The 12573-nt window shown below is 42.5% G+C and overlaps 1 protein-coding gene across 5 annotated transcripts in view; it reads left to right on the top strand.

The window, feature by feature from the left end:
• The first annotated feature begins 6 nt into the window (after positions 1-6).
• Positions 7-12573, top strand: part of ARHGAP17 (Rho GTPase activating protein 17) — a 39126-nt gene continuing 26559 nt past the window's right edge. For all 5 annotated transcript variants that reach the window (XM_010719511.1, XM_010719507.1, XM_010719510.2 and 2 more), the window contains exon 1: positions 7-67. In XM_010719511.1, coding sequence (XP_010717813.1) covers positions 15-67 — 53 coding nt within the window. In that variant the 5' untranslated portion in view covers positions 7-14. The remainder of the gene's footprint in view (positions 68-12573) is intronic.

The following is a 12573-nucleotide window of genomic DNA, read 5'->3' as shown; positions in this document are numbered from 1 at the left end:
GCGCGGCCGCCGCCATGAAGAAGCAATTCAACCGCATGAAGCAGCTGGCCAACCAGACCGTCGGCAGGTGGGTGGCCGGGTCCGGGTGCGCTTGTGAGGAGTGGGCTTGCAGCGTCCTCCGGAGGCATTTTGGGGAGGCAGGCTGCGGTGGGCTCTGAGGGAAGGTGAGAGAAGGCGAGAGAGGGCGCGGGGTCCGGCGTTATCGCCAATTAAAGCAGTAATTAGCGGGCCTTGCTGCGCGGAGCTTCGCTGGGAATCGGGTGGGCTCTCGGCAGGTGCCGGCCCGGGGCTGTGCCGGGCGCCTCGTCTGCGTTCGTTCGTTCGTGACTTTCGTTTCCTTTGTTGCCGCCTTTGGTTCAGCTTTTTTCAGCTCCGTCGCTTTTTCACCCTTGAGAGGACTGTAGGGCGCGCGTTCTGCGATCAAAATAAACTTGCGTGAGACGCTGCCTGTGAGATTGGCGTGGCTGGGCCTGGGAGGCCTGCAGCCCGCTTCTATGGGAACGCATCACAGTGGTGCGTTTTAATCTCAGAGGCTGTTCTCGGCTTTTAATGAGAGCTTAATCCGAAAGTTTATGCTTTCAAATGATCCGTGTTTATACTTCTGTGTGCTCTGTTGCAGTAACACATTAATACGGCATCTATTTTCTTTGGGGCCTGCTTTATATAAAAGTCTAGTGTGTCAGCTAATAATGGTGAAGCAGCAGACTTTAATAGGCGTTTGTTTTGCTATTAAAGAGAACATAACTTCTAAACCAGTCTTCTGTGTTCTTTCATGCCCACTTCACATAGCAATTTCTCCATGAATTAGCCTTTTTGTTTTTTAAAGCTATTGGAGTGACTGTTGGGTTCCTGTTTGCACACGTTTGGCTACAGCTCTAAATGGGATTTCTGTAATCTGTGTTGCGCTGAGCAGGATGAATGTCTCAGTCCATTTTGTGGCGTGGGGGGGGGGGAATAAGAATTAACTCTGAGTGCAATGTATTGCCTCGTGTGGGTCGGAAGCAGAAGCTCTTCCCTCCATCGGGACCCTACACTGAAGGCAGCTGACACCCCGTGGTGCGGCTGTGGCTGTCTGTTGTTTCCCTGCTGGTGCTCAGGGTGTGGCTGTGGAATCAGTGCTCGGGTCTGTGCCAGGTGCTGCTGAATGTTATTCTGTTCCAGCAGCGAGGTGTCCTGCTGTCATTGTAACACAAAGGGGCACCTGTAATTGCTTTTCATTAAAAGCTATTTCTACTGACCCTGACTCACTTGTTATAAGCGTAACATTAGGAGTTAGTTTGAAATCAGTTTAAACTCTATTTTTTCTTTTCCTGTTGCATTAAATCCAAGCACATTCTTATTGAGTTTGTCTTTGCTTATGAAGTGGTTTTTAATCAAATGTCTTAAGAGTGTTCAGCTAATGGTGTGGATTGTTTTCCCAATAACATGCAAACTTAATTAATTAAATTAAGTAGAAATGAGAAGACTCTGAAAAGTGAGGATGATCATAAAGTTTTGGCCAGTGCTTTTTGCCTCTTTTACATGTAAATTATGGTCTTATGTTTGTAAATGCTTTTGACCAGATTGCTCATTTTAGGGGTTGTTTGCCATAATTTTATTAATTCAAGGGACTTCTTGCTCATTTGTTGCTGACCTGAATATTTGTCTTTCCAAGTTAAAGAAAAATGCTTATGTAGCTGAAATAACTTTCATCTCTGCAAATCTGTGTTAATTCCAGTGAAACCCAGGAGGTTTTGTTTATGGGCGTGGTTTGGGGATGGGAGGGAAAGAAACAGAACTGGAGGGGTTGGTGTTGGGTTTTGCCACTGTGATCACCTGTTCATATGGGAGCTATAAAACTGGAAGCTTAGTGAAGAAGACTGGCACGCTTCCCAGATTGCTGTCTCTTCCTCCATGTGCACAGCTAAATAGTACTTCTCATCTAAACCCATCTTTCTTTACATTTTTGGCTTATTACAGTACTCATATCTAACTTTCAAGATACAGTGTTGTAGAAATGAATCATTTGCATTAGGTGTTCACTTGAATGCAGGCAGTACTTGAAGCAGGAGCTGCTTTCAAGGCCTGTCAAAGTACACAGTTGAGTGAACACTTTGATTTGTAGAAGTGTTGTTCACAGGCACTGCTGTGGTTTTTCCCAATTGAGGAAGAAGGAAATGTCTCAGCACTGTGACACTGAATCAAGAAATTGAGCATAATTACTGCAAGCAGTATGCAAAGAAGAATATTAACTTACGGCTTTAATAATAGTTACACTGAAAACCATTTTGTTTCAAGTGGTGTTGTGCTATTAAAATCCAGTGGTGAATATTTAACATGCAAGCCTTCTTGCATTACTTGTACTAGCTGAGAATTCAAAAGTCGTCAGGGTCTTATTTCATTTTCCAAAGTAAAAGCTCTTAGCAGTGATAGGATTGTAATTGGTTTCATTTGCTGTGCTTCCCAATTTATGACAGTGCTGCACTGTGTGTTTGATAAGCGCTGAAGGACTTGTGGGAGGTGAGCCTGCAAAACGTTGCTGAATGATGATGACTTATAATATTAGCAGAGATAAAAGTATTTATGGTACTGGGTACCAGAAGCAGGGGGTGAATCACTTCCATTTTGTAACTCTGAAAACAGAATTGCATTGCTTTCTGTGTGTGGTTTTTGCTTACGTATGGTTGGATTTAACCAAACTGCCTTCAGGTGCGCTGGGTTTTTGTAAGCAAGCCTGGTACTGCTGTAACTCACTGGCAGGACCAGCTGGTCATGTCCTCTTGCTAGCTCATCTGTAGCTCTGCAGGGCCTTGTGCAGAACACCTGCTACTACTTGCCTTGTTTGTGACATCCACCCTTCTGTGCCATCCCCTGCTTTTGCAGAGCAAATCTTGACCTGGGGTTTTGTGGTGTTGTATTAGAAAGGGGTGTATTCTGCTCTTCTCACTCATTCTGAGCTTTTGTCCCCAAAATTGGGGATAAGGAGAACAGTCATGTTACAGGGAGTTCAGCAATCTTCAGCTGTGCATCAGTGATGTCTTTACCACGTGGTTACATTCACCTTAATGGAGGGATGTTTAACTCTAGAATAGCAATGGCTTGTTCCATTCAGCTTGTCATATGTATGAGTGGTGCAGCCTTTCTTATGACCGGCTTCTGACAGCTGTACCACAAGTACCTGACTTGGTATCAGAGAGGTAATGCCTCAGTGTGAGGAATAAGGAGGAAGAAGAGATGGTCCAGCATTTCACTAGAGCAGAGGAATGGCATTTATTGGAAGTCAATGAGTCTGCATGGGTAGAATTCTATAGCATTATGAAATGTACGTAAGGAACTAATTGAAGAGGGGATTATCTGAGTGGAGCGGGATTCCAAGATAATTAGTAGATGCAGTATTAAATACAACAGCAATTATCTTGAGGATGTTGTTGCATGCTTTAAACAAGAGAAGTATTCAATCTGCCATCCAGTGCTTTATTTCTTTTATTTGACAGATTATCTGTAAGTGATGCAGCTGTTCAAGCAAGCATTTCTAATGAGGATAATGAGGAAGCTCTAGTTAATGCATAAAGTAAAAATAACAAAAGGAGACAGACTTCAATTTGAAGCTCGAAGTATTCTACTTCTATAACAAAAATAAGTGCTCAGAAATGTTGTCATTAAAGGTTTTTAATGATGCATTAAAAAGCATTTGGACTACTTAGTGAAATAATTTATGAGAAATGAGTCCTCAGAGGTGTTTGTGTCCTGCTGTTTAGTTACAGAAAAACAGGCTGGTAATTAATGACATCTGATAGACCATCTAATAATTCTGCACAAATTTGGCTTCTCTGCCTTTGGGGACACAGCCATTAGTGTTCTCATTAATTTTTTCATCTTCTAGGTACAACTGACAGCATACTGTACAGATTAAAAATTATTCTAGGCAGCTGGTCTGGAAAGCTTAGATCTTGATCTCTGATGGCTTCTTTAGGCTGCCGGGTGGGTACACTCACCTTTACTAGCAGGATGCTCCTGCCAGGCTGTTGTGCTGCTTAAACCAGGACCTGCAGTTCTGGCTAATTACAGTCTGAAAGAGGCCACAAACCAAGAGACAAACTGACTGCAGCTTCTTCTCTGGTTGTCCACTGTTGGAATACAATGTCTTGTATACAGGGAGGTTTCCCCAGGCCCTGTTCAGATGGCACTACTGTGACTCACCAGGAGCATTTACACGGACCTTTTAATAGCTCACACTGTACTTGAAAGGTGCTGGACTATATATAGGAACTGTTCCAGCCACTCGGCAGTCTGTAAGCAGTGGACTGGGACTGGTGTTATTGTCACCCAGCACAAAAGCAAGTTATGTTCAAGTGACATACTGAGTGACTGTGTGCAGTAAGGAGCGGCTCAGACTTCGTGTGCTCTAGTAATGCTTTGTGGGAAAGCCAGATGGACCAAGTTAGTTTTCCACCATGTTAGTGTTGTCCATTGTGTCTGGTCTTAACTTTTTTTCAGAGTTCTGTGAATTATTACTTAAGGAAGCTTTTATGCCCTGCTCATCTGTTGATCGTTCTTTGCAGACCAGCTGTTTTCTGAGCACTTGATGGTTAAATAAGTTCTGTCATCTCCAGTAATTCTAAAGCATTTTGAATACAATGTTAACCCTAAAGTGCTATTAAAAAAAAAAAGAAGAAAATTAACTTACACATGTTGAAGAGACGCTACTTCAATGTTCTTCTTGCTCTTTTAATTAGTATGATAAACAAAGTTTATTAAATGCTTTCAATTGGTAAACGTATTTGAGAAACTGGTAAATGACATTGAAATGTGTCCATGCTCAGGGAGAATTGACTTTGGCGTTGCTGTAGGTTAGTGATTGTCTGAGCACTCACAAAAAGAAAAAGAAAATCCTTGGGTTCAGTGTTTATAGTAGTCATGCTAAACATTTCCTGTTTATCTCCAAATGAAGTTTGAGGTCTTAGGAATCAGAAAATGGACTTAGACTTTTCTAGAAGATGATTTAATTTAATGATAGGTTTAAAGAGTCTAAATAGATTGGATTAGGAAAGGTCTATTTTCCCAAATATGTGCAGACTTTCATAGTTTGTGTAACTGTCCAGGACTGATTGGCATGTAAGTGTCAAAGCACCAATAGCAGAAGGAATGCATTATCTAAAAATCTGCATGTCTGAGGAGTCCAGGAGGCAGCTCTGCATTGCATGGGCTGCAGCAGTGCAGTGTAGCTCTGCATCCTTTGCTACGTCAGCCCCAAAATGCAAACCTTGGAAATGCTGTATTGTAGAATTTCTCAATCTGGGAAGGCAGCATGCAACTGGCTCACAGGCAGCCCTTCAGCCTCCTTCTCATCCTATGCTGTATCAACAAAAGTTTCTTGGTATCTGTGTGTTTATCTATTTCCTGCACTCCTTAGGGAACACTGACACACTGTAGCACATTGTGCAGCTCATCAACCTGCTTTTTTGTAAATTGTGTGAACTTTCAATTATAGGAAAACCTGCAGCTACCAAGTTTCCAGTTTGGCTCTGCTTCTTGTTCTACTTATCAATGGAAGTTGCAAATACACTGATACAGCCTCAAGTGAGTGTTTCCAGGGAAGATGTATCTTCAGTTACTTTGTTTCCCCTTCATTGAAACAGAAAATCTTTCATACTTCACCACTGTGTCATTCTAGTTTAATTTTGGTGTCTTGAAGATATCTTCAAGTTTTGTGCCTTCTAGCAGAGAACTGTCTGGAGCCTGAGAAAAAAGCATTGCATAATGCAGGGGCAGGCTTGCCTGTTGGCTGGTGGGTGAGCAGCGGGTAAATACTTGAGATTTTTTGTTGCAGCAAAAGAAATGACAGGACTCCAAACTCAGGGATTTAATAATTCTTAGTAGCGATTTTGTGCGCCTCCAGCTGCATGCTCTCATCTCATGTAGCTGTGATCTCATGCTGCTGCTTGCTGAAACAGATCAGAGGACTGATAAAATATTAACGACAAAAGGCAGCCAGGTCCCATGGGCTCAGCTGGAGCCGAATCACCTCCGACTGTGATGTGCTGCCTGAGTGCCCCCAGGGCAGGGATGCATGGCAAGGCCAAACAGAGCAGTTGCCTGAGGAGAGCATGGTTTTATGTTGCCTTAAAGTAATGAATCAAGTGTAAGCTTTCCTGTGCAGCTATTTCTCTCACTGATTCACAGGCTTTGGTGGACAGTAACGATTTTGCCTAGTCTGGCATGCTGCATTTCTTTATGGTGTGTAAACAGCCTGGGGTATCCCTGTGCCTGTGAAGTGCTGGAGGAAGCCAGAGGAAGGGCTTGTGCTGATGTCAGGTGTGCCTGAGGAGAACGTTTTGGTATCTGACGTAACAGAATAACGAAGGTAAAAGTTCGTGGAATCTGCTTGAGCACAGTGGTGCATCTGGAGCCAGGGCCGTCTCTGGGCTGGCGCCTGTGGCACATCTTTATACAAACATCTCTGACTTAGCCCCTTTGTGGGCAGTGCTGTGATTCCTTAGTTCTAACTTGGTCTGGTGGTGGCTCTTAGAGCAAATAATTTTTAGATCAGGTTATACCCAGAGCTGAAATCCTAAAATAGTGATGATTTAAGTTGCTAAATTAGCTAGAAGGGATCTAACAAGCTGCTTCCACGTGATGTGGTAATGTGATACACTTATGATTTATGAAAGCAAATGCATTTCTTAAATACTTGCATAGTATTTTTAGGTTCGTTAATACTACTGGGTCTGTAACAGAACTGTTCTTCAGACTAGAGATCATTGTGTTAGCTAATTATGTAAAGCCAAACACATAAGATCTCTTTAGGATATGGTCAAGTAAAAAAAGAGTCTTGGTATGTTAGATGTTTCCTAGTACTGTGTGTGCTTTCCAGAAAAAAGATTACATGGCTTGATAAAAGTAGCATCTTCAGCATAACCTCCAGCCTGCTCTGCTGCCTTCCATTCCACATGAATTAGCTGTCCCTGTTTGCCGCGGCGCAGCTCTGGTCTAAGCCCATGGGAGTTGAAAAGTACAAGCTAAATTGGGTAAGTTGTGGTTGATGTCCTGCAACTCAGAACTAAATAGCTTCACAGCTGTCAGCGATGACATACTGAGAAATTTTACCAGATTAATGTGCTTGATTACCTCATTTTTCAAGGCTGCTTGATTGCTGCATGTACCAGTCCTGAAAGCAAGGCTGAACTTAATCCTCAGCAACATTGTGCTCACAGCAGCTCTGGGTGTCTAGACAAGAAAAAATTGGGAACTTCCAAGTATCCTTCTAATTTGCAACGTTGCTTTGTTGACTAAACTAAAGTATTTTAAAATGTATTCCTTAGGAACCAAATAAACGTAGATATTTGGGCTTGTAATCATTATTCCATTGCTGATAAAAGCATGTTAGAATAGTAGTGCATCTTGTGCTTGGACAGTCCTTCTGTCTGAACAGGAAGCTGATGTTCTTAACTACAAGCCAGCTGAGTGAGGTCACAAGTTCTTCTCTTAAGTGAGGAGGAGCCTTTTTTCCTTGACATAGATTGTTTTCTTGTGTGGTTAATTGCATTGCAGGATGACAGGAACATCCTGGAGTGACTGCAGCAGAGTGAATCAAGGAGCTGAGGGGTCTGCCGGGCAGAGTGTGCAGAATATCTGAGTCAGTTCTAAGTGAGAAGGATCAATGCAGGAGGAGATTTTCCCTTCTGTCTTGTGGGTTGTCCTGCACCAGAATCACTTGATAAAGATATTTGTGTAAAGATGCTCTTTGGCCATGTTGTATATTTCTTAAGATTCCAGTGACACTTCCAGAGTGAAAATTATTGCAAGGAAAGCTGGTAACTTCTACAACTGAGTTTTAAAGAAAAGATTAAAACTGTTGATGTTATAGAAGCATGCCACTTGTGGTTTGTGCATTCTTGGTGACAGGGTGAAGGATTTAGAAAAACATGTCAGTTTAGCTAGTGACAGGAGAATTAAGTTAAGAGTTGTCCCTCTTTTTTAGAGGATAAGTTACTGTCCATGTGCCTTTGAAAGCTGTAACTGTTACGTAGATTGGGAAAGCACAGCAACTTACTCAGATGCCAGCTTTGTGGAATGAACCAGTTATCAAGCAGCCCATAGGAAACGCTAATCCAACTGATGAAAGTTATTTTCCATATGAACATACAAGTGTTCTGCCATCCCTTCTTTTCTGCAGGGGAAAGAAACGCGCAAGCTAAGCTGTTGCAGAATTGTTTCGGTTGAACATTGAGCTGATTTGTCTTCTGTAAGCTGATTTTGGATGCGGATTAAGTGTTCTGAACTCTTGATGTTTTTTTTTTTTTTTTGTAGGAACGGAGCGCAAGCATAAAGTAATCCTGGTTTTGTAACAGGAGGTCTGAATGTGTGTGTTAAGTGTTAATAAATCTCTCCCGGGCTCTTAGAGGCTCATGTTTCCTTCTCAGAAACTTTGTGATGGTTACCTTTCAGTTTCATGACAGAACAGCAAAAGCCATGGTGTGCAGCACATGGTGGGGTGTAATGGAGCATATCTGCGTGTTACCTGCATTAATATGGCCTTGTGTGCACTGCATCCAGGCAACGTGCAAACTTGGACATCCAGTGTTGTAAAACCCTGTAATTGGATGAGCAGTCTCGATTGCAGGCTAATCTTTAGAGCCTCGGCTCAGTTAGAGGCTGGTTTGCTGCTTGGTGAAACATAATAAAGGGTTCAACTGTTAATTGTTAATCAGTAAATCAGTGCAAAGGTTTCACTGGAAGATGGTGAGCATGGAGCAGTCTCTCTTTTGTGACTGTCCTGTTGGTCTGAAATAGTGTTTCAGGTCACAGAATTGTCCTAGACTTTTTTTTTTAGCTGTTGTTTCAAAGCTTCCAATTCCTTTTCACATTGTTGCTTTCTATTCCTGCTTCACTCTTCTGCATTTTCTTTATTTCCTTGTTTTGCCTTTTTTTTTTTTGTTGATTCAGTTTGGTTCCTTTTCAGAGGCTTTCACTTGCCAGCTCTGCGAATCCCTGCACTTAAAATAGACCTGTCTGGACAGGGTGTTAAATTAAGAGCAGTATTACCTTTGAAGTGCTCCTTTTGGATTCAATTTTTTTGACACTTACGCAATGTAATAAGTAGCTGTAACACCCTGCCAGAGTCCCAACAACCAAACAAATATGCAGAAGAAAAGGCAGATTTTTTAGCGGTTCATTGCATTTCATTACAGTAGGATAAATATGCAATACAAGGATGAGGCTGTCTGTGCTGAAAGCATTTCGTGTTTGTAGAAGGTAGTGCTGCTTCTTATCCCTTATAATGATTGATAATGCAGACTTTCTGATTAAATAAATAAAATAACAAGATTTTGAAATGCTTTGAGCATGTGGACAATTCACGTATTCTGTAGCAGTCTGATGTCTTCAGCCAGCATTCCTTTGCATTCAAACTTGCTTTTTCTCTTTACTTTTGAAGGGGTTCTCCAGTCAGCAGGTCATCTGGCAATGGAGACAGTCCTTATCTGAAATGAAAAGCTGCCAAACTCACGTGTAGGAAATCGTGGAGCTGTTCTGTTGCCCACCAGCTGTGCTCTGTGTTTATTGAGATGCAGTGGTGGCTCAGCAGCAGTGCCCTTGTGCTCCTTTCTGTTTGTTCCCAGCTCTGTGCTTGCAGCTGTGACCACAATGATGAAGTTGGTCTGACTGAGAAACATCTTTTCTCCCAAGCAGGACATTTTTCGGCTGGATCTGTCCCCTGTGGGGGAGCTGGATGGGGAGACCAGCAGCCTGAGGGCACAGTTAAGCTGAGTTTAAGCAGCTCCTTGCTAAGGGGACAAACTTCACCTCTGCCTGCCCGGCCTGAGTGGGTGTTGCTCCCCTGCCCTTTGCCTGTGGGGAGCAGCAGCAGAGGATGAGCTGTGTGGGATGTGGACCTGACCCATCAGTGTGGGACTGCTGGCTTGGGTTGCAGGAGTAGCTAGGTTGGTGGATGGAGGACCAGGATGTGAGATGGGGCTGCTTTAGGAAGTACTCAGGAAGGAGGAACTCTGAAGGGAAGCACCTGAGGTAGCAGTCCAACATTGCCCTTATCTCAGTGTAATTTCCTGGTGATTGCAGCTGGCACAAGCCCAGGCTGCTGCAAGGGCAGAGCGAGCAGCTCTACAGAGCTGTCTGCAAGAGATGAGGTTGCAGGCTGCTGCTGTGATGCATCCCAGGTGGGGCTGTTTTAACTGGGCCAAGTTCCTGAGGGTGCTTTGGGCACTACTGGAGTGTGGTGGGAATGCTTGTCCTGGCAGCACCCACGTCCATGTCAGTGTACAATGACTGTGTTATCATCAAATTGGACTTGATGATCTCGGAGATCTTTCCCAACCTTAATGATTCTGTGATTAGTTAGATTGCTTATTGCCAACTATTTTCTATATCAAAATGTTATCCATCTAATTTTAGGTAAAAGTATTGTGTGGGGGAAAAGATTGCTTGCTTGGTCTTCCATGGGTGGGGAAAAAACCCACCATTTAAATGTAAATATCATGCAGTTAGATATGTAGTATTTTAATAAAGATTTTTAATGAGGGTGTTTTATGCAATTTTAACTCATATTAATAACCTGACATGTTTGGGAAGTTCTACAGTACTATTAAGTATTTGAGTGCACTCGGCATGACAAATTTGTAATATTTAAAAGGAAAAAAGAAAGGCATAGAAAATATGCTGGGGTTTGACCAGGTCAGAAGACTATTCTTCTATATCCTAACTTTTCTTTTTGCTGCTTATTTTTTACAACTTGACACAGGAGATTTTACTTGGGAACAAACACATGACCACTGCTTGATTTCACCCTGGTTGGATTTAAGCAGTTAGAATTTTAATCCCTCACCACAGCACCTTGAGAAAGTATTTACATGACGGTGTCTTCAGAACAAAATGCAAATCAAATGCACTTCTGAAAGTGAAACCACATTGCCGTTATGGCCTAATGTGCATTGGGGTTCTTTTTGTTTGCTTTTTTGTTGGTAGGAATACAGGAAGAACTTGAGTTAAAGCTTTGTAATAGTATAAAATAGTAGAGTTGCAGTAAATACTCAATGTAGAGGGACAGTACAACTGGAAGCACTTAATTGTAAAGTTTTATTTGCAACCAGATGTTTAAAAACTATCGGACTTGTCAAAGACTGCTCACTGAACTGCGACTTTCTCCATCAGGACAAAATTGCTTTAAATCTTGTTCTGTATTCAGCCCACAATTGGAATTTTGTCATCTAGAAAACTCGACTATGTTTGTTTCTGATTTGTAAGAGCCGTCACTCAATTATTTGCCTAGAATCGTTATAAAATTAACTGTTACTTTTTTCTCAAACGGCAGTATATGCGGTTTAAGTCCCAACTTCTAATATTAACAACTTTTTTTTTTTTTTTACAGGAATGGGGTTGGAGGGTAGTGCAAGCCTCTCTGCTGGTGCTGTGCCTCCTAGAATGGCCCTGAAATAGGATCTGGCTCGAGCTGCGGCTGTTCTCAATAGCTAAATTTACTGCCTTGCCTGGAGAGGAGCCTCGAATCCATTTCACTGAGCGAGGAATTTTGACCCAGTAATGCAAACAGGCTGTCATGGGCTTCCCTGCTGCCGTAGAGGCAGTCTGCTTTGTTTCCAAGATGATTATCTTCCTAAAGCGTGGTCTGTCTTTAATTTGAGCAGAAAGGCTTCGTTCTTCAAAATTGGCTGGCTGAAATTATAGAAGAGGTCAGGGTTGTGGCCTCTAGATTGTGTGATCAAAGTCTGATGGAGAAACTCAGTGAGGAAAATGAAGGAAGGCAGAGGAGCAGAACCAGTCGTCTGTTCAGTGAGGGTGAAGTTGTAGTTCGGCAGGCACAGGGATTCTGAGTATATAGATTGTGACTGATAATGTGTTTGGGTGCGTAGAAGATGTTGCCATGTTTGTTAAAGCACTCCTAAAGGGTTAGAAGCAGTAAACCTGCAGTAACCACATGGGTTAAAATTGGTGACCCGAGTATTGCAGAAGTATGAAAACTGAATCTGCCCAAGGTCCTCCTCTAGGAAGTCACCTTGTGGGTATCTCCTCCAAAACAGGAACCACAGAGTGATTTCTCCTACTTTCACTAAAGCGTCCGTGGCCACCAGATCTACAATAAAAACAGTTTCAGTATTTCTGCATAGGTTTGTACTGTTAATTAGGGTGAAAAATGGGGGCAGTAGACAAACCTGAAGTCTGGCTAGTGGCTATTTGTTAGAGTTGTCTCTAAATTCTAAGTAAATGCCGAAAGTAGGTTGTAATCAACTGAATGTAGCTCTGAAGGGATGTTAAAGCAGGTTGAAAAATAACTTTGCAGAATACTGATATTTACTTTGTGCTGTGTTGGTGTCTTCTGGAAAGAACTCAGCTGCAGTGAGGATTCCAAATTGTCACCCTGTTCCCAGTGTGGCTGCTGGCTTTGCCGTGGAGGGGAGTCCAATGGGATTAACTTGGAGCTTGTGTAACACAAAGTTGGTTTCTGCGGTTTTGAGAGGACGTGGCCAAGTGTTTTGGTTCTGGCTTGTCCTCAAAATGCTGCACAGGTGAAAGCAAACTCCTATAGTACATCCAGAAAGCAGAAGGCTGCCAAAGAAAGCAAAA

This window comes from Meleagris gallopavo, chromosome 16 (genome assembly GCF_000146605.3).
Source record: "Meleagris gallopavo isolate NT-WF06-2002-E0010 breed Aviagen turkey brand Nicholas breeding stock chromosome 16, Turkey_5.1, whole genome shotgun sequence".
Taxonomy (NCBI): Eukaryota; Metazoa; Chordata; class Aves; order Galliformes; family Phasianidae; genus Meleagris; species Meleagris gallopavo.
Note: the sequence above shows the minus strand (reverse complement) of the source record. Positions and strands in the feature narration are given on the sequence as shown.